The sequence below is a fragment of the Sceloporus undulatus genome, chromosome 7, assembly GCF_019175285.1.
Source record: "Sceloporus undulatus isolate JIND9_A2432 ecotype Alabama chromosome 7, SceUnd_v1.1, whole genome shotgun sequence".
NCBI classification, from domain to species: Eukaryota; Metazoa; Chordata; class Lepidosauria; order Squamata; family Phrynosomatidae; genus Sceloporus; species Sceloporus undulatus.
Window position 1 is genome coordinate 19,086,863 of NC_056528.1, and position 23,067 is coordinate 19,109,929.

Here is a 23,067-nt window from a genome sequence, read left to right on the forward strand (position 1 = left end):
CAAATGGGTTTCCAGTTTGGAAAATATTTCTACATCCATCTCATATGAGAAAGACATATTAGTGCAGAGGCACTAGTGACCATGAAATAGCAAGATATGCCTGTTAGCATCTTTGTAAAAGCTTTAGAAAGTTACTTTTGGTGATTACAATTCATAAAATCTCCCAAATCCTTGAATGAGTGGAATACAGTGAATTGTGGTCCCCAGAGCCTCTCATCTTGCTTGAAATAGAGTTTAGGTGATCTGATGAGGAACCATCCACTTGTCACTTGGTGGTTGAGAAGAAATTTGTCATTAATTTATTCACTTATTTTCTCCTCCTTTTTTAGGGTGAGAAAGGCCCTCAAGGTCCAGCCGGTCGTGATGGCATCCAAGGACCAGTTGGCCTCCCAGGCCCCGCAGGTCCTGTCGGCCCACCAGGGGAAGATGGAGACAAGGTAGAAAACTTCCAGTTTGGGTATATGTATACTGGGAAATGGTTATACTGAAAACAGTTCCATCCCATCTCTCTGGTGAAAGGATGGAATGGATATTCAAAGACTCAGAGGGGAGATGAAAACAAGACTTCTTGATTTGTGGGGAACCCTGATGAGAATCATCCTGAAGCATCATTAAATTTACTATTCTGCCCTTTAGCTTTTTCCTGATCCCCCAACAAAGCCATGTAGTGGTCAGGGTGAGGGGCACCTAAGGATTGCCACTGGCTTTGATTGGATAGCTGGCACATACTGATATCCTCTGCATCATCTTCAGCCATCTTTCAGAACTACAGGACTGTTTCAGGATCTGAGGGATAAGTGAGTTGTGAGCAGACTCACAATGAGAATGTCTTTGAAAAGCCCCAGCTTTTCTGGAGATATTTTGCCAGTCAGTGTAGACTGGTGGGTTAAATATTCAAGGAGCATTTTTTCCTCCCTTGAGCAGTCACACTTCCCCCAAATCAGCTCAAACGTCTCCAAAACCCACAGCAAAAATAACGCCTACTTTCCATCTGATGCCATTGTTCATCTGCTTAATCTCCTTTTGGGTGGGGATGGTTTGGGAGGTTGAGAAGGTGTTTTGAGGTTACCCACCATTGATGGTGCCTTGAAAGGGTGAAGATTGTCCACTGTGGGGCAATTCCACCACCCAAAGTTTGACAGAGTGATGCCCCCAAAAGCTTCTGAGGACTACATGTGGCCCATGGTCCACAATTTTTCCACCCGTGTGATAGACAATACTGAACTGAGTGTCTGACTCCGTATAAAGAAGCTTTATGTGTTCTTCAAAGCATACATTTTCTTGCCTTGCATTGATGGAGTGATGCACAGATTCCCACTGAGAAATTTCATATCATATAAAAATGCTTTCTCTTTTCCTCCATGTTCCCTGGAGCCTTCAGCTTTGCCTTGAAATGTTGCTTTAGGCAGAATTCTACAAGCAGACATTGAATGTTCTTCTTTCGTTCCCTAAAGTCAGTCAGGCTAGCTATACAAAAAAAATATTAAAATTAAGACGCTTCTAATCAGTTATAGAAATGAAGGAGCACCCTTCACCCCAAATTCTCACTGGATGTTGTATAAGAAAGCTCAGCTTTGATCGTCATGAGTTTGTGGGGTGTGGGGTCACCATAATTTGAAAAGCAAAGCAAAATAAAAACAAAAAGGACACAAAAAGGATCCCTATTTGCTGTGATTATTGCATATTTACTTTGGAGGAAGAGGAATTTTTCACTCTGGAAAAGAGAACATGTATAGGAAAAAGAGGACTCATAGTAGCCATCGTGGAGTGTCTGTAATATGTGTGTAGCTATACATTGTGTAATCATGTTTTCTTGTCTGATAGGGTGAAATCGGTGAACCAGGACAGAAAGGGAGCAAAGGCGACAAAGGAGAACAGGTAAGGTGTAGTTTGTCTAATTTCTGTGGGTTGTTGCATATTTCCCAATGTTTCCTCCATATCCCTGCTCCACCTTTTTCCATACCCCTTGTAGACAGCTGATAGGAATTGTGGAGCTCCTTTGAGGTGAGCCTTGGGTCATTTTTAGCTTCTGTTCTACTAAAAAATATAGATCTTAGAGACTGACATGTTTTGCTGCCAAGCCAGGTGTCACCCATCCTGTATTTATACATTTCATTACCTCACCCCATCATTCATTGTGTCTCTGTTTCTTACCAGGGTCCACCAGGTCCTACTGGTCCACAAGGCCAGATTGGCCAACCAGGCCCAGCAGTAAGTATGGATACTACTATTACTCATCTAATATTTTGTACTATTGACAAGGTACAAGCTCATGGAGAGAGAGAGAGAGATTTAAGAAGCATTTCTATTTTTCTTTTTTCATCCAAGGGAGCTGATGGTGAGCCTGGTCCTCGAGGACAACAAGGTCTCTTTGGTCAGAAAGGTGACGAAGGACCAAGAGGTTTCCCAGGACCCCCAGGCCCAGTTGGACTGCAGGTAATTTCTAGAACAAATTGCAAATACCAGAGAAAGTTATATCCAAACTTGAACCTTGATCTGCTGTAGCACTACTCAATCTGATGCCTGAATTGCATTGATAGACTCCACTAGACTAGATTCATGGACTTAGTTGTTGAATGGTGAGTCAACACTTATATAAATCCCATTGACTGTAGGCTCACCAAAATCATTCTGGAGATCAAGGTTCTTTTGGGGCACTTCATGTTGGGCTAATGCTTGACAAGGAGCCATTTGAACAATCTTGGCTTCATACAAGTTGAAAGTTTTTGCAAATGCAAGGTTTTCCCCCATTTTACATTTTCCAGCAATATATTTTAGCTTTAACAAATGAGAATGCATGATCTCCTTAGTGAAAATCCTTTCTAATTACTTCTACAGGGTTTACCTGGACCTCCTGGTGAGAAGGGAGAAACGGGTGATGTTGGCCAAATGGTAAGGTGCTTTCAAATATATATATTCTATTTTCATTAGAATGTTGCAGTTACCATGTATATCTAGATGAAAGAGTTTATAACTCCACCCTTGGAATGTCTCTTTTCTTCTTCCTGCAGGGTCCTCCAGGTCCTCCGGGGCCACGAGGTCCATCTGGGTCCCCAGGTGCTGATGGGCCACAAGGTCCATCAGGTGGCATTGGAAATCCTGGATCTGTTGGTGAGAAGGTAACCCATACTTTGTAAACCTAAGTTATGAAGAAACCATTTTGATGAGGGGCTTTACAAGGAGCCATTTGGAAGGAAGGAAGGAAGGAAGGAAGGCAGCCTAGGAGGTGTAGATGAGATCAGGAGAACAATGAGAGATTGCAGGCAAGATCATAATGCAGAAGACACTTCAGGTTGAAAGAAAAGGGCTAGGTTGACTTCAGCACTTTGAAGGCTTCTGGGCAATAAACCATCAAGGTCTACTTAATGTTTTAGGCGTAAAACCATAACCTGGAAATATCAGACTGTCTAGCCTTGTTGTCTAGAAGATTCTTAAAATTGTAGAACAAGAAAGCTGCATTTACAGAGGGTAAAACTGTAGAGTATGCAAATGAAGAATGCACTCAAGAGTCCTTTGCCATGTGCTGAATACTTAAAGAAAGTCTACTGCTAAGAAAACCAACTAAGACAAACTAAGAATGCACTCCTCAGAGATATTACACTAGGACAGCTTTACCAATCCCCACATTACTATTAGATACTAAGGACCATGCGAGGATGCTTTTGCTTGAAGATTTTATATAGATTTCCTTGGATCCCCTGAGTACAACCTCTGAAGTCTTTGGTGGTCCACCTTTCCATTCAACCACTCCAATAAACACAGAGATGTGTTTGGCAACGTTAATGTTGCAATAATTCACATATGGAATAGGAAGAACTTGGAGGGTTAGTTCAGGAAGGGCCTTAAGCTGAAGAATTAAGATGTTTGGGTTCAAAAATAACCCCTGTATACCTCCCACCTACTCACTCAAAGAGGAAAATTGTACTGAGTCATGTTGGATAGGTTTGGATTCCATTAAACTACTACTGGATCCCATCAGTTGTCAGGCAAAGATCAAGTGTTAAGAAGGGACGGAGGGCTTTTTTACCTTCTTCCCCAAGATCCAAAACAAAGGGCATAACCATATCTCTTTTTGTGTGTGTTTTGCAACTGACAGGGTGAACCTGGTGAATCTGGAGAACCTGGGCTACCTGGAGATTCTGGACCTCCAGTAAGTTTGAACCTTTAAAACGGGTAGAAATCATGCAACACATGGGCCATAACCATTTCCCTCTCTCTTTTTTTTCATGAGTTTGGAACTGAGGTGAACTAGAAGAGATGAACTAATGTTGGCACTCAGAAAGTGGTTGCAAGAGATTTTCAAAATGGCACTCATAAACCCCATAACAGTCCAACACCCTTTTCTGATACAGATTCAAAACTGATAGGAAATGTGCTTTTTGTTGATTTTGTTCTTGAAGTAACCAGTGAGTAACTTTAGCAATTTTATTTCTTCTTCAAGAACAAAATATTATTTTCTCTGCAGAAAATATCGTTCCTTGTGCAAAAATATCACATGCAAATTTTGCACACAATAAGTCCAGAACTATGAAGATACTCTTGAGTCCAGGTTTCTTTTAGTCAGTGTTTCCCAATACTTGGGAAACTTGTTTTTTTAACCAATTTTCAACTAGTCTTTGAATATTTTTGAATATTCTGTTTAGCTCCAATACAGCTTTCTTGAGCTATATGTTTATCAAGTAGCGTTGCTTCCATCCCATCCTTCTCTGTCCTTCAGAAACTGCCAGTTGTTGTTTTCACTTCATCCAGATGATTGAACTCTTGGTAGATGAAACATCTTGAACCAGTTCTCCACTGTCTGTTCCTTGACACCAAGCATGGAGGGAGGGAGGAGGGATTGTATGTAGGTACTAATATAAGTCATGGTTCTTTGCATAATTTCCTTTGCAGTTTCTTAGGATGCTTCTCAAGGTGTTGTCATAGAGAAGACTGTTAACCTCTCACCTTTCATTGACAGGGCCCTAAAGGAGAAAGAGGAGAAAAAGGTGAATCAGGTCCTTCAGGGGCAGCTGGTCCTCCTGGCCCCAAAGGTCCTCCAGGTGATGATGGCCCCAAAGGTAGCCCTGTAAGTAGCCTCCGCCTGTATTTCAAATGCCTGTGATGCCTTAAATTAGGAGAGCTTTTGACAGTGTCTAAATAACATCAAAAGGTTGAGTTTCATCTCCTTTGACCTGAGGACTTGTCACTTCCCAACACTGGGCCACTTCATAGAGACCTGCTTCAGTTCTTCTAGAATTTTATGATACTCCCTTTAATGCCAAATCCTACGGATACTCCTAACTACAGTAGACTCGTTGATTCATTTAGATCAGGGATGGGGAACCTACATCCCTCCAAGTTCTTATGAACTACAATTTCCATCATGCCTGAACTTCCTTCAGCATGATGGAAATAATAGTTCATTAGAACCTGGAGGGCTGTAAGTTCTCCACCTCTGATTTAGATATACCTCTGTGTTGACTTGTCATTTCACAATGGATGGAATGAATCTACTCTAGTTGGACCTAACCAATCATATTCAGTCTACCATGTGTCTACAGTCTTTTTTTTCTGTAACTGGAGAGTCTCATTCACCTCTTTCTTCTACCCCAGTGAGGACAGTGCAGCCCATGGTCCACATGTACCTCCAACTCAATGTGTATTCCCCCCATGAGTTCCACAAGGCCTTTAAAGTATATTTCCAGGGGGGAAAAGTCCACTCACAACAAAATTCAATAGTGTGGGGATAATTGTTCCCCATAATAGAATGGGTATAGTGCACCCAATGATAGAAGACCCATTTTATACAATGTATTTACTATTGCTAGTTGTTGTGTGGGTAGGTGGGTGTGAGCTTTTAATGATACACATTTTAACCGGGTTTTAATATTTTCTGATTGTTTAATTGTGTCTTAACTTCTTATTTTGTGGACATTTAACAATGTTTTTTAATTGTTGTAAGCCACTTTGAGTGTCCCAATATAGGATAGGATAGAATTGTTGTTGGTGGTGGTGGTGGTGTTATGATACAACTCAGGTATTGAACTTTGTCTCTTTTTTGGTTTTTATACTACAGTCTGTGGAAATGACAAGCGAGATTAGTCTAAAAGGTGGTACACAGTAATGGGAATCTCGGGTCCTTCCAACAGATTTTAGTATTAAAACCCAAAAGCTGTTAACAAATAGGTGAGTCTAAAGGTGCCAACTGAATCTTTGGAGACAGACTAAGAACAGAATAAATCTTTATTACAGACATATACCAGCGGAGGACATTCAGTTAAAGACATAAAAATATTCTGTCATTTGGGATCTTTGTGGGTTTTGCTGCAAACAGACTAGCATAGCTGCCCCTGAAGGATGTGTTTGCAACATGGTCAGGCTAGGACTCTTTCTTGTAATATGAGCAACCATTGCAGTGATATATTACTTGACCCAACAGTGCTGAAAAGGGCAACCAATCAGTGTGTCTATTTGGGAATGCATTTCCTCGGGCCACTTCATCCACATGTCAGACTCCCTTTGCTTCAGTTCCCACACACCCATTTTTTGATGAATAAACCCCCACAAGAACCTGTCTTGCAAATTCTGTTTGGAAGTTGGTGTTTTGATATCCTCCTTGGGTCAGCGGAACTGACTCTGTTTCTTGAATAAGACAAATCCGTGCATCCTTGGCTTTTACTATTATCAGTGCTGAAATAGAAGGCTGTAAAAAAGATTCTCAGATGCTGTCATTCTTCACAAGGAAGGGTATCTCAGTATGTTGGGACACACCATCAAATGACTGTCATCTGTCACAAGCTCCTCAATGCATCTTTCATCAGTATAGCATAGCAAAGCCACCACTGATCAGGTGTTTTGTCCCAAATTTACATCTTTATGCAGCACCCTCTTCAGGTTTTAATTCTGAAAAATGTGTTATGTACTTGAAATAGTCCCAATGAGTGTCTGTAAATAATGTTGTTTCCATTCCTTCCATCTGTCTAGGGCCCAGTTGGCTTCCCTGGTGATCCAGGTCCTCCTGGCGAACCCGGTCCAGCTGTAAGTACTGAAGATATTAGTTTTCTTCTTCTAGTTTATAGAACCATAGAGTTGGAAGATACCCCAAGTGCCATCTAGTCCAAGCCCCTGCCATGCAGGAAGACACCATCAAAGCACCCCTGACAGACGGCCATCCAGCCTCTGTTTAAAAACCTCCAAAGAAGGAGACTCCACCACCTTCCAAGGCAGCCCATTCCACTTTCCAACAGCTCTTACCATCAGGAAGTTCTTCCTAATGTTTAGTTGGAATCTCTTTTCTTATCATTTGAATTTATTGCTCCATGTCCTAGTCTCTGCAGCAGGAGAAAACAAACTGTTCACCGGCCAGTTTACTCCTTAGTAAGTGGCTTTAAAATCAAGGGCTAACCCTAGTCTGGCTCTTTACTGCACAGAAGAATGAAGGGAGAGGAAAGTCATAGGAAACACTCACTAGTTGTTTTCCTATATAGTCCAGTTGTCAGTCTCACAATAGTTAGATCCACTGAATCAGTGGGAATATGCCAAGTCAATACTTACAAACATTTCATTGATTCAGTACGTCTACTCTTGTTGGAATGAACAATTGGATTTAGGTCATATTGGGCTAGAAACTTGTTATAAAAGGAAGGGAGAATGAAACTGACATTTTGTGCTAGACATTTGATTCTTCGCATGAAGAATTAATAGAGTCTCATCCCTGGGACCATCTAGAGGAGAAGAAGAGTTTGCTCCAGAATAGAAGTAATGACCTACAAATTTTATGGTGAAGGGTTATGTTGAAGGATTAGCAATTTAAACCTGTCAAGATGATCTTCAGAAACGTATGTTTTTTAAATATATATATATATTGTTGGGTGTGGTATGTGAAGATATGCTTCTGTCTTTTCTGTCAGGGTCAAGATGGTCCACCAGGTGATAAAGGTGATGATGGCGAATCTGGGCAGACAGTGAGTGAACTCTGATGTCTGTTTCTTAGACCTGCCTCCATTTTCTGATTCTCTCTGATACTTTAATCAGAGTTTGGTCTCTTTGGAGGCTGTTCTCAGAAATCTGATAATGAAATTACTTTAATTTTCTTTCTCTCTTCTATTCAGGGCTCCCCTGGTCCAACTGGAGAGCCTGGTCCTTCAGGTCCACCAGGGAAAAGAGTAAGTTATCTTTGGGCATAAATAAAAGCATTGCACCCCGTAATGAGGAGCAACGCTGATCAAAAATGTTCATTGACTTTTGAGCTGCTCCAACCGTGACTTTCGGTTTTGTCATTCAAGAGAGACAATGTGCCTCTTGTTTTTCTTTTCCTTGAAGTGAAAAATATTGAAATGCAATCAGGGGTCATTATAATCTCCTCTCTGGCTCAGCAGCCTCAACGCTTCATATGGAATATGAGAGCATCTTACGCCATTCATTGCAGACACAAGTTCTTCAAATCAATGTAGAGAACAGGAAGAGAATTCCAATAACTGCTCCTAAAATACACAGACATACACACACATATATCCATAGCAACTGATAATGCCACTAGTTGCAATTACCTTGTGTAATTTGACAGCCTTGCTGTGAATAAAGTAAGGCTTTGTTTGCATGTGGTGCTTTTGTAGTCTGCTGTTCAATGAGAAAGAAGCCAATACTCAACTTGGTTGCCCCCCCAAAAAAATATTGGTGAGGGAGGACATAGTAGTTGTAATGGTAGCTGGTGGGTTCCATGTCAATGGACCAATGAATCTGCCATGGGTTTTCAAAGGATCAAAGAGATCCAAAGGGCCATCCAGTCCAACCCCCTATCAGGCAGGAATACATAACTACAGTGGTACCTCGGGATACGAAATACCCAGGTTACGAAATTTTCGGGATACGAAAAAATCCCATAGGGAATTATTGTTTCGGGTTACGAATGTTTTTTCGGGTTACGAAAAAACTTTTGGTGCTTTTTTCGGCTTTTTCGCACGGAATCGCGGCTTTTCCCCATTAGCGCCTATGGCAATTCGGCTTACGAAGGCTTTTCGGGTTACAAAAGCGGCCGCGTTACGAATTAATTTCGTAACCCGAGGCACCACTGTACTGCATTCCTGATGTGCATCCATTCTCTATTTAAAAACTTCCAAAGACGGAAAGCCCACTGCTCTCTGAGACAGTCTCTTCCACTTTCAAACAGCTCCTAGAGTCAAGAAGTTCTTCCTGATGTTTAAGTTCTCCCTGATCTGTTCCCTTGTGCATCTGATGGCTTAAAGAACTTTCCAAAGTCTTGCCTGGATAAGCCCAGTGCATTGGATAGCTCCTTTAAAGGCTGGGTGTAGAGCACATTGATCACCAACATATTGACATGGAAGCCAGTCGGTGACAAATTGGAAACAGAACCTAAGAAAGAGGTAGAGGAACCCTTTCCTTCCAGCCCTTGGAAACATAAGGCTGAACCGGTGCCTCTGTGCTTCCAGTTTGAAACTGGAAACCTTGCTGGTTTTGAAGAGCAACTAGGATTTTCTGTAAGGGTGGAAAGTCACTGCTCAAGAGGAAATCCACTCTATGTGGGCATACAGGAGGAGTCACCTCTGCCAGCATTTTAAAGTTTAAACATAGATCAAAATTGAGGGGGTAGTGTCTGAGAGAGACCACACTATTAACATTCAGACCACATGCAGCCCACAGGTTACATGATTCACACTCCTCTAACCATCCTAGCTCCATGTAGTTCTGCTCTCAAACTCAAATCACCTTTCATACATCAATTGCTTATTCCTTTGGTTAACAATGCTGACTCAGTTTGGGGATTGTTTCCATTCAGTGGAAGGATGAGATACAAATATATCAAATGCATGACCAAGTCTACAAAAGCTTATGCGTTTAACTTCTTTCACACAGTCTCAAAGGTGCTACAAGATCCCTTTGCATGCCATTACTTTCCAGTTCTTGTTATATGTTTTATCTATCAAAATACAGTTTTGTCCAAAAATGAGTTATTGTCGTTGTCACTTTCAGTTATATCTTACTTAAAAAATAAAACTACTGGAGGTGTATATGTACGTATTATGTGCTTTCAAGTCTCCTGTCGATTTATGGCGGGTGAATTGAATTTTTCAAAGTTTCTTTTAATAAAGAACACTCAGAGGTGGTTTGCCATTGCCTTCCTACTAAATTTAGCTTACAGCTCCTGGTATCCCTTGACAGTCTCCCATACAAATGCTAACCAGGCCTGACCCTGTGTAGCTTCCAAGATCAGACAGGATCTGGTGCTTTTAACGTATTTAGGCCTAAGAGTGGCTTACATTAAATATATTAATTTGATTTTGGTGATGTTAAGAGTCCTTTTGTTGACTCACCAGTCAACAATTGATTCAAGTGTTGGGACTATCCAGCAGGATCCAGGCCATTATATTGATATATTATAGCTTAATATAGCCAGAGTTTCTTTCATGAGCAAGTTAAAAGGAAAGCACAGAAGGACAGGGGCAAGTAAAACACAATTTAACACACTCAAATGGTTCTCTAAAAGACCCAGAGAACATCACCCAAAATGGCTGTCACACATGGACAGGCCAAAACCTCATATTGGTTAGGAACCACACAATATTGTTGACCAAGACACACAGATATTGAGAGAAGCAATGGATGGTTTACATGTGAACCAAATTGATTTCCTTTTCTTTCTTCTTCCCCTTCTTGTTTCAGGGACCTCCTGGGCCAGCAGGTCCTGAAGGCCGGCAGGGAGAGAAAGGTGCCAAGGTAACACACTTTAGCACCCAAGACAGACAACGTTCAATTGCTTTCCATTTTGGTCTGTGTTTTCCATAACATCTTGATTTCTCATCTGCTTTTCATCTCTAGGGTGAGGGTGGCTTGGAAGGTCCACCCGGGAAGACAGGTCCTGTGGGCCCTCAGGGGCCTCCAGGGAAACCTGGTCCAGATGGACTTCGAGGAATACCTGGCCCAGTTGTGAGTATTTGTACAACTCAATAATACAAATTCCTTTATCTGTAAGAAGAAGAAACTATCACATCAACATCCCCATGTTCCATTAGATCCCAGAAATCCTGTTGGCTCTAAAGCCAAGTTCAAAATCCCCTCTTGCTCTGCCAGTGGACTTCCCATTGAAGCATCTGGATGACTTTGGCAGAGAGCATAAGATTGGCCTAGATAGGCTTATCGTCTGATCCATCATGGCTGTTCTTATGCTCTTAAAGATACTTGACTCATGAGCAGAAATTATAACATTCATTAGGTCCTACATAACACCAGAGACAGTTAAACAAATTCAAATGATAATCACTAACTATTGTTTTGCAGGGTGAACAAGGACTTCCAGGTGCACCAGGCCCAGATGGACCTCCAGGTCCAATGGTATGTGCTTTGTTTGTCCATTTGGAGGTCGAATGCATCCATTTACATGTTCTCTGAACCATCAACCTCCTCTCCTCAGTTCCACAAGGGTCTGAATGGGATGCACCTTCCAGTTTTGCATATAAAAATGCACATTTGTTGTGTGGGGGAGTGCATAGTGATAAGAAGCTTGGAACGTTGGTTTTCAAATAATGAATCCAAACTGATTCAAGATGAACTTTATGCCTAAAGTTGTTTTTATTTGTTTTTCCTCTAAAGGGTCCACCCGGTTTACCTGGGTTGAAAGGCGATTCGGGTCCAAAGGGAGAAAAGGTGAGGATTCTGCATTAGAAAATGGATGTGTGCTTTCCAAAACTGGACATCTGAAACAGGCAGTGGAATTCCTGAATGCACTTAGGTTCTCCTTCTTATGGGGAGGAGGTTCATAAGCATTTCTGAAGTCTTATTTCCTATGCAGAAAGTGCTGCTTTCTCTGCAACCGTGTGTGAATTTTGTGCAGAATATGTCCCAAAATGCAGACTTCAAAAACTACATAGTGGAATAGATTGTCTCAGCGGGTGGTGGACTCTTCACCTTTAGAAGTCTTTAAGCAGAGTTTAGATGGACATCTTTAAGGAGCGCTTCAGTTGTGTGTTGCTGCATGGCAGGAGTTTGGAGTAGGTGATCCTTGTGTTCCTTTCCATCTCTAAGATGCTATGATTCTGTGCCTGGAAACAGGATGGTAGCCAATGTGCTATTCCATTGGATGTGCAGATTATTAACATTCACTTTAAAGTGGTGCATGTAAGCATCATTCCAGAGCAGGTGTTAGTACATAATATGGTTCTTTGTTTTTTTGTTTCATCCTGTAATATGGTCTCCGTTTTATTTATTTTCTAGGGTCATCCAGGTTTGATTGGTCTGATTGGGCCTCCTGGTGAGCAAGGAGAAAAGGGAGACCGAGGCCTGCCAGGTCCTCAAGGGGGATCAGGACCTAAAGGAGAACAGGTAGGCCACCAAGAATATCCATGACAAATTTCTTCAACCATTCTTAAAGGCTCCATTGAATCAGCAGGACCTTTTTGGTATTGATGGCTCCTGTAATTGAGTCAACACATCTGTAATGTTGTATTCTTCTTTTTCTTCTACTTACCCCCCTTTAACCAAGTATCATCGTCTTTTCCAATCATGTCATCTCATGAAGTGTCCAAAGATATGATGGCTCAATATAGTAATAGGAGAAGAGATTCCACCTCAACATTAGGAAGAACTTCCTGATAGTAAGGGCTGTTAGACAGTGGACCAAACTCCTTCCTCAGAGTGTAGTGGAGTCTCCTTCCTTGGAGGTCTTTAAACAGAGGCTGGATGGTCATCTGTTGGAGATGCTTTGATTGAGAGTTTTTGCATGGCAGGGGGTTGGACTGGATGGCCCTTGGGGTCTCTTCCAACTCTATGATTCTATGATTCATTTTGGCTTCTGTTGATAGTTTGGTCTGGATTTGCTCATTTGTCTTTTTGGTGGTCCATGGTGTATATAGAACTCTCCTCCGGCAGTGTTTTAAAATAGTTGATCTCTGTACATTCACATACTTGCAAGACTTATTTTCATGTGAAGAAGTCTCTGCTCTCTCTCTTTCTGTGTGAGTGTGTGTGTGTGTGTGTTTTAAATATCCACATTACTTAAATCATTTCCTGCAAAGCTTCTGGTGAAAGAACAGACATTGTGAGAATGTATCTGAAATATTCATTTTGTTCTTTCTTGTCTTCTCATAGGGTATTCCAGGTCCTTCCGGTCCAATTGGTCCTCCTGGTCCACCAGGACTACCGGTACGTAACAAAAAAGGCAAATACACAAAGACTGAAAATAAAGATGCAGGTTCATTGGAAGGCAAAAAGTATAGAACCAACTCACTGGCCTTAATGGCCCTGACCCCCCCCCCCCTTTTCCAGATGCTACAACAGAAGCAAAGAGCAGTCACAAAAGTGCTGTTTCACCCTGTCTTTCTCAGATCCTGCTAGATGTGCTATCAATTCCATTGCCCATTTCCATCTATGTACCATTTAACATTTGTGCCATTTCAGAAAGATAAATTGCTTTAGATTTAAGAATGCAAGCCATCCCTCATTTTTAGAATGTTCAATCGATGCATTTGTCTTATTTTATCTTTCGTTTAATATTTAAAGACAGTTGAAACATACGCATACTTCAATTGGTTTGGTATTTGCATTCATGTTTTCTTCTTGTAATCAATAGCTAACTTTAAAGTCAATGCTATTTTTGTTTAAGCAGCAGCTGTCTAATGGTTGGTTTGGTTTCTGTCTTGTTCCAGGGTCCTCCCGGTACAAAAGGTGCTAAAGGATCATTGGTGAGTGCAGACGTCAAAATTACAAAAACAGGAATATTTCTATTACTAGCAATACAAATAACACTGCAGTTTCTAGGCTAATAGCAAGGGCATGGGTGTGATCTAGCCACATTCCTTTCTTCCCAGTTCCTCCCTCTATAGTCACCTACAAGGTGTTCAGATAATCCTGGTTTTTGTTTCCCTAGGGCAATGCTTTGAGACCATTTTTCTATAGCAGTGTTTAAGAATGTACACTCTAAAGGTGCAAAAGCACACATGAATGCACACAGGGCCATCCTAAAGGTTCTTCTTTCCCATGGGAGCAAGAGACAATAGTTGCAGTTTTCATTCCAAAATCATGTGACACTCTCTGACTGCTCATCCATGCAAAGGGATGAATTATTGTAGTCCATACACTGGTCCCTGTCTCAGTTAGACTACTGTAGTGCAGTCTCTGTGGGGCTGCCCTTGAAGGTGTCTTGGAAACTGCAGCAGTACAAAATGCAGCAGCTAGACTCCTCAATGGAATTCAGTTCAAATAGTTTCTAACACCAGTCTGGGGGAATTGCACGGGTTGCCAATATACTTCTGGTCTGAATTCAAGATGCTATTGGTCAGATTCAAAGATGGTGAACCTTTTCGAGGCCGAGTGCCCAAACTGCAACCTAAAACCCACTTATTTACTGCAAAGTGCCGTGTCCCTCTGGCTTTCTAGTAACAAACTCTAGCAAACTCTGTGCTGGGGCGATGGCACATGTGCCCACAGAGAGAGCTCTGAGTGTCACCTCTGGCATGCGTGCCATAGGTTCGCCATCACTGACCTCTGGTGGGTTCATTTTATTTATTTAATTTATGTTGTTTATTTAATTTGCTGGGTTTTTTTAATTATAAAATGCATTTTTGTGTGCAAAGATGCAGGGACCTAAATCCTATTGTGAGTAGATTCATTCAATCCATTGGATTTACTTACGTGTTGACTCTTCATTGAAAATGTGACTTAATGGGATTAGCCAACATGATATTGCACAATTTAGGCCTGTTACAGACTGCCAAAATAAAGCTGCTTCGGGTCTCTTTGGAGGTATGCTATTTAAATGATGCATGGGTCCGAAGAGTCCAGAGGTCGCGCCAAAGCCACACTCCATTCCTAAGCACTGGAGGGCAGCTTTGGTGCAGCTTCCAGATTCTTAGGGTGCATGCATTATTTAAACAGCATACCTCCAAAGAGACCCGAAGCAGCTTTATTTTGGCAGCCTGTAACCGGCCTTACTTAAAGAGGCCTTTTAAGATCTGGCAGGCTTGGTTTTATTGGGGGATGAAAGGGTTGGTCTTAGATTATTAATTTTAACTTTGTGTGTTTTAAATTTTATATTTGTAATTTTTATATTTTATGATTTTAATGGAACAATTTTAATTTCTGTGGTTTATATATGTTAGCCGCCTTGGGTCCCACTTTGAGAGAAAGACAAGATAAAAATAAAATACAGTGCACCCGCATTATACGTGGCTTTAAGTGTATGTGCTCAAGCCGCCCGGGAGCGCAAGGGGCAGCGCATCCCATTCAGATGAATGGAGCGTGCGTGCACCGCTGCACCACTGCATTCACAAGCCCCATTCAAGTGAATGGGGTTCAAGCATAGGCGGAATTCACCTTACGCGGGTCCAAAACGGATCCCCCACGTAAGGCAAAGGTCCACTGTAAATATATATTTGCCTAAAACCATGGGAAACGGGGATGGGAGGAAGCACTGATCTTCCTACTTTCATTGTCATATGGAGAATCTCACGGCGGTTGACAGTTTGGTCTTGTTTCAGTGTTTCTATTGGTGGGAAAAATTGTGAACATTGTTTGCATCCCAGTGGCCATTTTTAAGAGATGTTGTGGGTGTCAAACTGTACAAATGCCCATTCACAGATAATGGCCTTTTTTGTGTCATTCCTTCCAGGGTCCAACAGGTCCAAAGGGTGAAATGGGCCATCCTGGTCCACCAGGGCCTCCTGTGAGTATGATCATCAGTAAAGACCATAGCTGGTCATGTCCTTTTTGTATCCCCTTCCCTAGTGTATTCTTTGTCTTGTATGATGTTTCCCGAATCCAACTTCTGTCCTTCTTCATCCAAGGGTCCTCCCGGGGAAGTGATCCAACCTCTTCCCATCCATTCCTCGAAGCGGACCCGGAGGAACATCGATGCCAGCCAGTTGGTTGATGATGCTGCCAACACTGACAACTACATGGACTATGCTGATGGCATGGAAGAGATCTTTGGGTCCCTAAACTCTTTGAAACTGGAAATTGAGCAGATGAAACATCCCTTGGGCACTCAGCACAATCCGGCACGCACCTGCAAAGATCTCCAACTTTGTCATCCAGACTTCCCAGATGGTATGCAGGAGATGGGGTTTTTTTAGGGGGGTGAGGAGGATTCATTTAGGAACCAAAACAAAATACTGTGCAGATATTAAATTTTACACATGTCTGAAAAGTTAGACTTCCTTTGCTTATAAAGAACAATGGGTGTCATAAAACCTAGATCCAACAAGATTGAACCATGGAAACTTGATAAGTCCATGCATATGCTGGCTCTATAATTCTTTTTTTAAAGAGTGGGTTAATTTTAATTGTAATATAGATTTCAAAACAATTAAATCTGATCAAACTGTTGAATGCGACATTTATGGCTATTGTTCCCTTTTAAAACAATATATATATATTTGGTTTCCCAATTCCAGGTGAATACTGGGTAGATCCTAACCAAGGCTGTTCCAGGGATTCCTTCAAAGTTTACTGTAACTTTACAGCTGGCGGTGAAACTTGCATTTTCCCAGATAAGAAATCAGAAGGAGTAAGTAATTCTTCTTTTTCTCACTAGCCTTCCCATCATTCTCTTCCTCACATTGGCGACCATTTTGCAGATGTTTACTGATCCAGAGGTTATTGTGATGTATCTGGTAGGAAGAGCTTTTGTGTATAACATGAGCTGGTATTTTGGTCCCACCCCTGGAAAGGAGACCCAGAAGACTTCTTAGAGCCTTCAGTTCCCCATCTTTGGTCTAAAGAGAACTATCACAATAATGGTAACTGAAAAGTTTCAAGCTAGGAAGTTCAAGACTGGATGTCTTCCTCCAAGACATCAGAGAGAATTCCCATTCATTCCTTTGCTCCAGGGGTGCATCCCCGCAATTACAGCGCTGCTGTCTAAGTGAGATACTATTGGTCAAAGGCCTGCGTAAATTTGATATCTATGCTTATTTATTCATGCTGCGTATTTATCTCTCTAATAGCTCACTGTCCTGAAACGGGCTTATTTTTCATGGCTGGATATAAAATATGTATTCATGTAGGAAAATAGCTGTGTTGCATTTCATAAAGAAATAATGAGACCTGTTAATATGCTGGGGTAAAAAAATGATATACACCCGTATTAAGGAGTTGTGTAAGATGTTTATGCATTTATTTATTTAGTGGACAGCTGGGAATATTTAAAGAGAACAATCTCTTTTTATCCCCTGAATCTTTTAGTCCTGCAGAACAGGTCTAAAACCCCTCCATTTCAGATCCTTTTTAGATATGGTCACAAGAACTCCAAGGTTCTTCAGAAACCTATCCACAACAGAAGACAAACTTTCATGAAAGATTGGCTCAATAGTAGTCCTAGCAAGGGTTGTAAAGCTTTATTTCATTCTCACACAAGGGAAGAAACACCTTCAAAAGTAGGAATGTAATTTTTCACTAAATGTCTTCTTCAAGGAAGCAACAAGTGGTTTAACAAGTTTCCTCCTTCTCCAAGAAGGCCTTCAAAAAGACACATCACTTCTGAAGGCTCTTTGCACTTCAGGACTTAAGCTGCGCAAAATCCATGCATGGTTGTTTTGAGCAGAAAATGGCTTTTCTGTTGTTAAAAAAATTAAAATGAAAGATCGGAAAGAGAAACAGCTGACTTAGAATATATCCACAAACTCCAATCCTTCAATAGTGGGTGGAACTGAGACAATGATTTCTTGGCGCACTGCGCATATAACAATGAGAACTCTCTTGGCTAGCTTAACATATCTCCTTTCTAGTTTTCAGCCAGCATATCCCACATTCCAAAACTCTCTCCAACCTTCATATGGTCATGCACCCATGACCTTAGGCACCATCTTTCCTTGTGCGTTTGTCCCTCAACAGACATAGTCAAAACTAAACCTGTCCCCTCATCGCCACACTCACAAGTTTTGCATTTCTATGACTATTCATACAGTCTGATTGCAAAAGTCTTTCCTGGGCATCAGTTCACTCCATGAATCTGGAAAAGTAAATCAAAGGCCTGAATAGAGAGGCCAAAATAAAGCTGCTCCGGGTCATTTTGGAGGTATGCTGTTTAAATGATGCATGCATCCTAAGAGGCTGGAAGCTGCGCCAAAGCCATGCTCCAGTCCTAGGGACTAGAGTGCAACATTGGTGCAGCTTCTGGCCTCTTTAGATGCATGTGTCATTTAAACAGCATACCGCCAAAGTGACTCAAAGCAGCCTTATTTTGGCCTCTCTGTTTGGGCCCCAAGTCTATGAAAGCTTATGCTACAAGGTCTTTTGCTCAGTTAGCTAGTCACAAAGGTGCTGCATGATCCCTTTGCCTGTTGATATATTTCAAACTAATATGCCTATGTCTCTGAATTCTGTCACTGGGGTGTCTTCCTAGTGGTCATGGTTTGGCAACATGCCTTTCAAGACACCTTGTACTTCTTTATTGATGTTCTCATTGAAGAATCTCTGATCAGTTTCTTATCTCATCTGATCTTATCAGATCCAGCAGTCCTTGATCTGCCCCGCACCAAAGATGCCCATACCTTACAACATCAAGCTTCCATCCTTTTCATTTTTTATTATTTTCTAATATTCCAGAATGGAAATAGTAGAGCTGATCTGATACAACTGCCTCCAGCCTTCCTAGATAAATAGGTCATTTATGACCTCCAATATTAATTTCTCCTTTTGCTTTCCACCAGCAAAATTTGCTGTCAGCTCTCTCGAGGTTACAGACCATTAAATCCAAAGTAATGAGAGGCGGTAATTGTTTTATAGGCATGTGGAAAGTTGCGGTGAAAAGTTTGATCCTTGAAGTCAAGTAGTTAATTTTCCAGTTCAGAGTTCCCCAAAGTGAGTCGGCCGCATCGGTCAGACTGGGCAATGTGTCATCTTGCGCTTTCTTTACCAAGAGAAAGAGAATACTGCTAGACTTCACAGTTGTGAAAATCATGTTAGATGCCTGATGCTAACCATTGCTGAAGGGCAAGAAACAAGAAAACGGATCTGACATGGGAAGCTGCAAAATTTCCTCCTTTGACATTTTTTACAAGAAGAAGGTAGACAGCTGTTTTCTGTATTTTTAAATATGGAATGTTTTGTCTTGAGGCAGGAAACTAGACTGGTGCACGGCTGTATGAATACCGCTTGAAAAATTTCACAGCCTTGTTTGGATTTCATCCAGACCCTTAGATAAGAGGCTTCGGATTTACCTGCAATTTTGCTTTCAGTTAAGTTTGGATGTGCATCTATATTCATTTCCGCATTTAAAATAATAAGATCCTAGAGCTGGAAGGGACGACAAGGGCCATTAGTCCAGCCTTCTGTTACATAGGAATACACAATTGAAGCATTACTTCAAAGAAGGCAAGTGTCTGAGGCAAGTGTCTGAGGCAGCCTATTCCACTGCCAAACAGCTCTTATAGTAATGAGGTTATTTCTAATGTTTAGATGCAATCTCTTTGCTTGTACTTTGAATCCACTTGTTCGTGATCTAGCCTCCAAGGTAGCAGAAAACCACTTCACGCTGTCTTCTGCAAGACATCCATTCATTTGAAGATGGCTGTCATGTCATTTCTCAGCCTTGTCTTTTCCAAGCTAAAGCTATCCAACTCAGTTGGTCCTCATGGAAGCTGGCTTCCATACATTTCATCAACCTGGTCTCCCTCCTTTGAATGTGTTCCATCTTGTTAATATCCTTGAACTGTGGTATCCATAAATTTACACAGTATTCCAGGTGAGGACTGACCCAAGCAAAATAGACTTGTACCATTACTTCCCTTGATCTAGACACTATGCTCCTGTTGATGCATCATAGAATTGCATTGACTTTTTGGGGTACCACATCACCCTGTTGACTCATGCTTAGGCTATGGCCTATTAAGACTCCTACATTCCTTTCACATGTTGTTCTTTCAGGCAAAGTGTCACCCAGCCTATATTTGTGCATTTAGTTTTTTCTTCCTAAAGGTAGTACCTTAATCTTTAATGTTCCTGTCTTCAAATGGACCTAGATAAACTAGAAAACTGGGCAGAAAGTAATACAATGAAATTTAATAGAGACAAATGCAATTTTTAAAGTTTAGGCCACAAGAACCAAATGCACAGGTAAAGGATGGGGAATACATGGCTCAGGAGTACAAGATATGAAAAGAACTTTGGCCAAGTCAAACACTATCTATCTCCAAGGAAGATAAAAGCATCCTCTCTGAACAAATTTTGCCAAGAAAACCCATGACAGGTTTGCGTTAGGGTCACCATAAGTCAGAAATGACTTGAAGGCACATCACAACAAGCAGGACCTCCCCATCGCCAGCCAAAGAAATGGAAGTAGAATTCCAGAAACCAGAAGTACCTTTATTGAGTTTTCAAGGGGGATGAAGCTTGTGGTGGGTCATGGAGGGGAAAAATTGGCCCCTGGGTCTCAGAAGTTGCTCGTTGCTTTTGTAGAGGAAAAGAAATAAACTTATCACTCTGAAAATGATCCTCCGCTTGCAGGTTTTTCCACCGTGGTCTCATTTGTTTATCATGTGCTGAATGTGGACTTTCCTCCTCCAAGCAATTCAGAGCACTGTGCAGAGGGAATGCTTTTCTTCCTTAAAAGAGCTATAGATTTATGGTTTGTCCCTCCTTCCGATTGTAGCTCAGCAGCTTCACTATGAACCCAGGAGTCCAAGCTTCAAATCTTGCTTGCAGCAACACATCGCAAGCAGATGCGTAACATTTCAATGATTGTTTAGCAGGAGTTGTGTCTGTAAACCAGGAGGTACCTGGTTCCAAACCTCATCAATGTTCTGGGTGGTCTCAGTTTCTTGTCCACCATCTTGTGCTACATCAGGATAAAATACCAGCCCAGTTTACATGGTTGGAAAGATTGCTGCAAGGAGGTGTGACATGCAGTCCTGTAAATGCTTTTGGAACTGCTCCATAAATGTGTCTCTTCTGATTGTTTCCATAAGCCCTTCTGTGTCAGCAAGAGATAAAAAACTCAGCAAAGTGTTTAAAGCAGGAGAGGGGGAAATCCAACCCTGGAGCTTCAAGGTTGGTTTTAAAGCTCTCAACCCTTCCCAAATCCCCAGTCTGCCCTGTTTGTGACTGAGAAAAGGATGAATTGTCTTTCTTGAAAGACCATAGGAAAGCCAATAGGTTGCAGGGTTACGCTGCACAGTTTAACACCAACAAATCCTCCCCTTTCCAAATAAGGATTTGTGGGTTCCGTTTTTTGGTGTTCCTGACAATCCTGGAGGGTCCCACAAACAGAATATTGGCCTCGGACCAGCCTCAGTTGCCCACCTCTGTTCACACAATTGTGCCAATATACATTTTAACATAACAGGTTGGAGAGGTTTGAGTTAGGAGTCTAAATGTGCTGCTATGCTTGACTCTTGGATTCACTTACATTTCTGTCTTGTCTCTGTTCTCTTCCTTCTCCTCTTTGCACCTCTTCTACCATTTCCAGGCTAGAATTACTTCATGGCCAAAGGAAAACCCAGGCTCCTGGTTCAGTGAATTCAAGCGTGGTAAACTGGTAAGAGGCTCCCGCATTTGGTTTGCTGTTTGGCTTTAACCCTTCTCATATTTTGCAGAGTAAAATGGCTCGTTGGCCCAAAGAGCAGCCTGCCACGTGGTATAGTCATTTCAAACGGGGGTCCCTGGTAAGTGGCTTTGCTTTTGGCTCCCCTCCACTGCCTCCAGAATGGAGCATGCCAGCCACACTCCACTTTTCCATTGTGAATCCCAAACTGATCTCACTGTGCATGCTGGACTAATAAGCACAAGCTAAGCAGGTCCAAATGCAGATCTAAGATGGAATGTGTGGAACTGGGGTCTCATCATTTCATCTTCTCTGAGCTTCCCAGAAGTCTCTCTGCAGATTAGGAGTATAATTCTCCACTCAAGAGGTCCTTTTCCTGAGGGTCTTCCAAGAAATTCTTGGAAAACATCAAAGAAACCCTTGGAGAACATATATGCGCAGAATATTTGACTGAGAAAGCATCTATATATCTAACAATATTCAACTTTAATTTGGCTCTCATGAAAAAACAGAAAGGGGAACCAAAGATTAAGAAAGCAGGCAGGTGTTTTGTTTTTGTTTTTCAATATTGGGGATGGGAATCATGCAACCCTCCAGGTGATTTTGGGTTGCAACTCCCATCAGTCTTAGGTAACATTTGTGAGAGTGAGGAATGTTAGCAATTACAGTCCAATTTCTGGAGGACTGCATGTGTCTCACTCTTCTCTAAAAAAGAACATAAACCTGGATTCCATGCCTTGTCCTAACTAGAATAGACCCACTATACCAGTGAGATTGATACAAGTTTTAAGGTTTCACTTAGCAATTTATTTAATAGGTCTACTCATACAGAACTACCAGTTGTATCTAGGCTATATTGTGCAAGCTTCGTCATCTCTGCAACCTTCCCAACTTTGCTTCCAAAGTGGAGATACCATTACTCCTGTAGTTTTTGGAGATAGGAAACACAGGAACCAGGAACAGAGATTCTGCACATTCTCTGCCATCAAATGGTGTTCTTTAGGTCTGAATCTCACAAGATGGTTTCTGTAACATTGGAAAGCAATGTTTGCCTGGGAAGTAAGCCTCTTCAAGCTTTAGGAAATAAGGCCCTAGTTTCCAGTTTGCTTTTGGAAACAACCATATCTGAGCACAGCTCTGACAAAATTAGATAAGCCATACCCACTTTGTCTGAAGTCTTCTTCAAGAAAGGAGACACAGTCATCCTTAATCAGGAGGAATGGCTGATGCATATGACATTGTCCTCTAAAACCAATGCTCCTGGTAAAGCGGACCATCTTCAAATTTAAACAAGACAAAACAGTCCTCCAGCCTCAGTTTTCATCATTCTGCACTCAATGTTTGGGTGAGCACATGAAAGAGCCATGGCTGTGGCTGATAGAGCATTGCAGGCTGACAGTGCAACACTGGCTCATGGAGCAGTCTTTAATCTTTTGTTTTATGTGTGTTTAGAATTGCTAACTTCTTCAGGAACACAGAAGCTTCATGTCTTCATACCAGTGATGTTATACTCACAACACTATACTAATCTGTAAAATCATTATCCACCATGTGTACTGGAGCTCTTCCAGTTATGTTGCGTGTGTGTGTATACATAT

General features: G+C 41.6%; 1 protein-coding gene across 1 annotated transcript in view; it reads left to right on the plus strand.

The window, feature by feature from the left end:
• Positions 1-23,067, plus strand: part of COL5A1 (collagen type V alpha 1 chain) — a 91,308-nt gene that overhangs the window by 59,569 nt on the left and 8,672 nt on the right. Inside the window, exons 32-53 of the mRNA XM_042479321.1 lie at positions 330-437; positions 1,825-1,878; positions 2,158-2,211; positions 2,329-2,436; positions 2,839-2,892; positions 3,012-3,119; positions 4,097-4,150; positions 4,958-5,065; positions 6,964-7,017; positions 7,890-7,943; positions 8,091-8,144; positions 10,660-10,713; positions 10,816-10,923; positions 11,275-11,328; positions 11,587-11,640; positions 12,208-12,315; positions 13,081-13,134; positions 13,638-13,673; positions 15,599-15,652; positions 15,774-16,035; positions 16,383-16,495; positions 21,395-21,463. Coding sequence (XP_042335255.1) covers positions 330-437; positions 1,825-1,878; positions 2,158-2,211; positions 2,329-2,436; positions 2,839-2,892; positions 3,012-3,119; positions 4,097-4,150; positions 4,958-5,065; positions 6,964-7,017; positions 7,890-7,943; positions 8,091-8,144; positions 10,660-10,713; positions 10,816-10,923; positions 11,275-11,328; positions 11,587-11,640; positions 12,208-12,315; positions 13,081-13,134; positions 13,638-13,673; positions 15,599-15,652; positions 15,774-16,035; positions 16,383-16,495; positions 21,395-21,463 — 1,776 coding nt within the window. The remainder of the gene's footprint in view (positions 1-329; positions 438-1,824; positions 1,879-2,157; positions 2,212-2,328; positions 2,437-2,838; positions 2,893-3,011; positions 3,120-4,096; positions 4,151-4,957; positions 5,066-6,963; positions 7,018-7,889; positions 7,944-8,090; positions 8,145-10,659; positions 10,714-10,815; positions 10,924-11,274; positions 11,329-11,586; positions 11,641-12,207; positions 12,316-13,080; positions 13,135-13,637; positions 13,674-15,598; positions 15,653-15,773; positions 16,036-16,382; positions 16,496-21,394; positions 21,464-23,067) is intronic.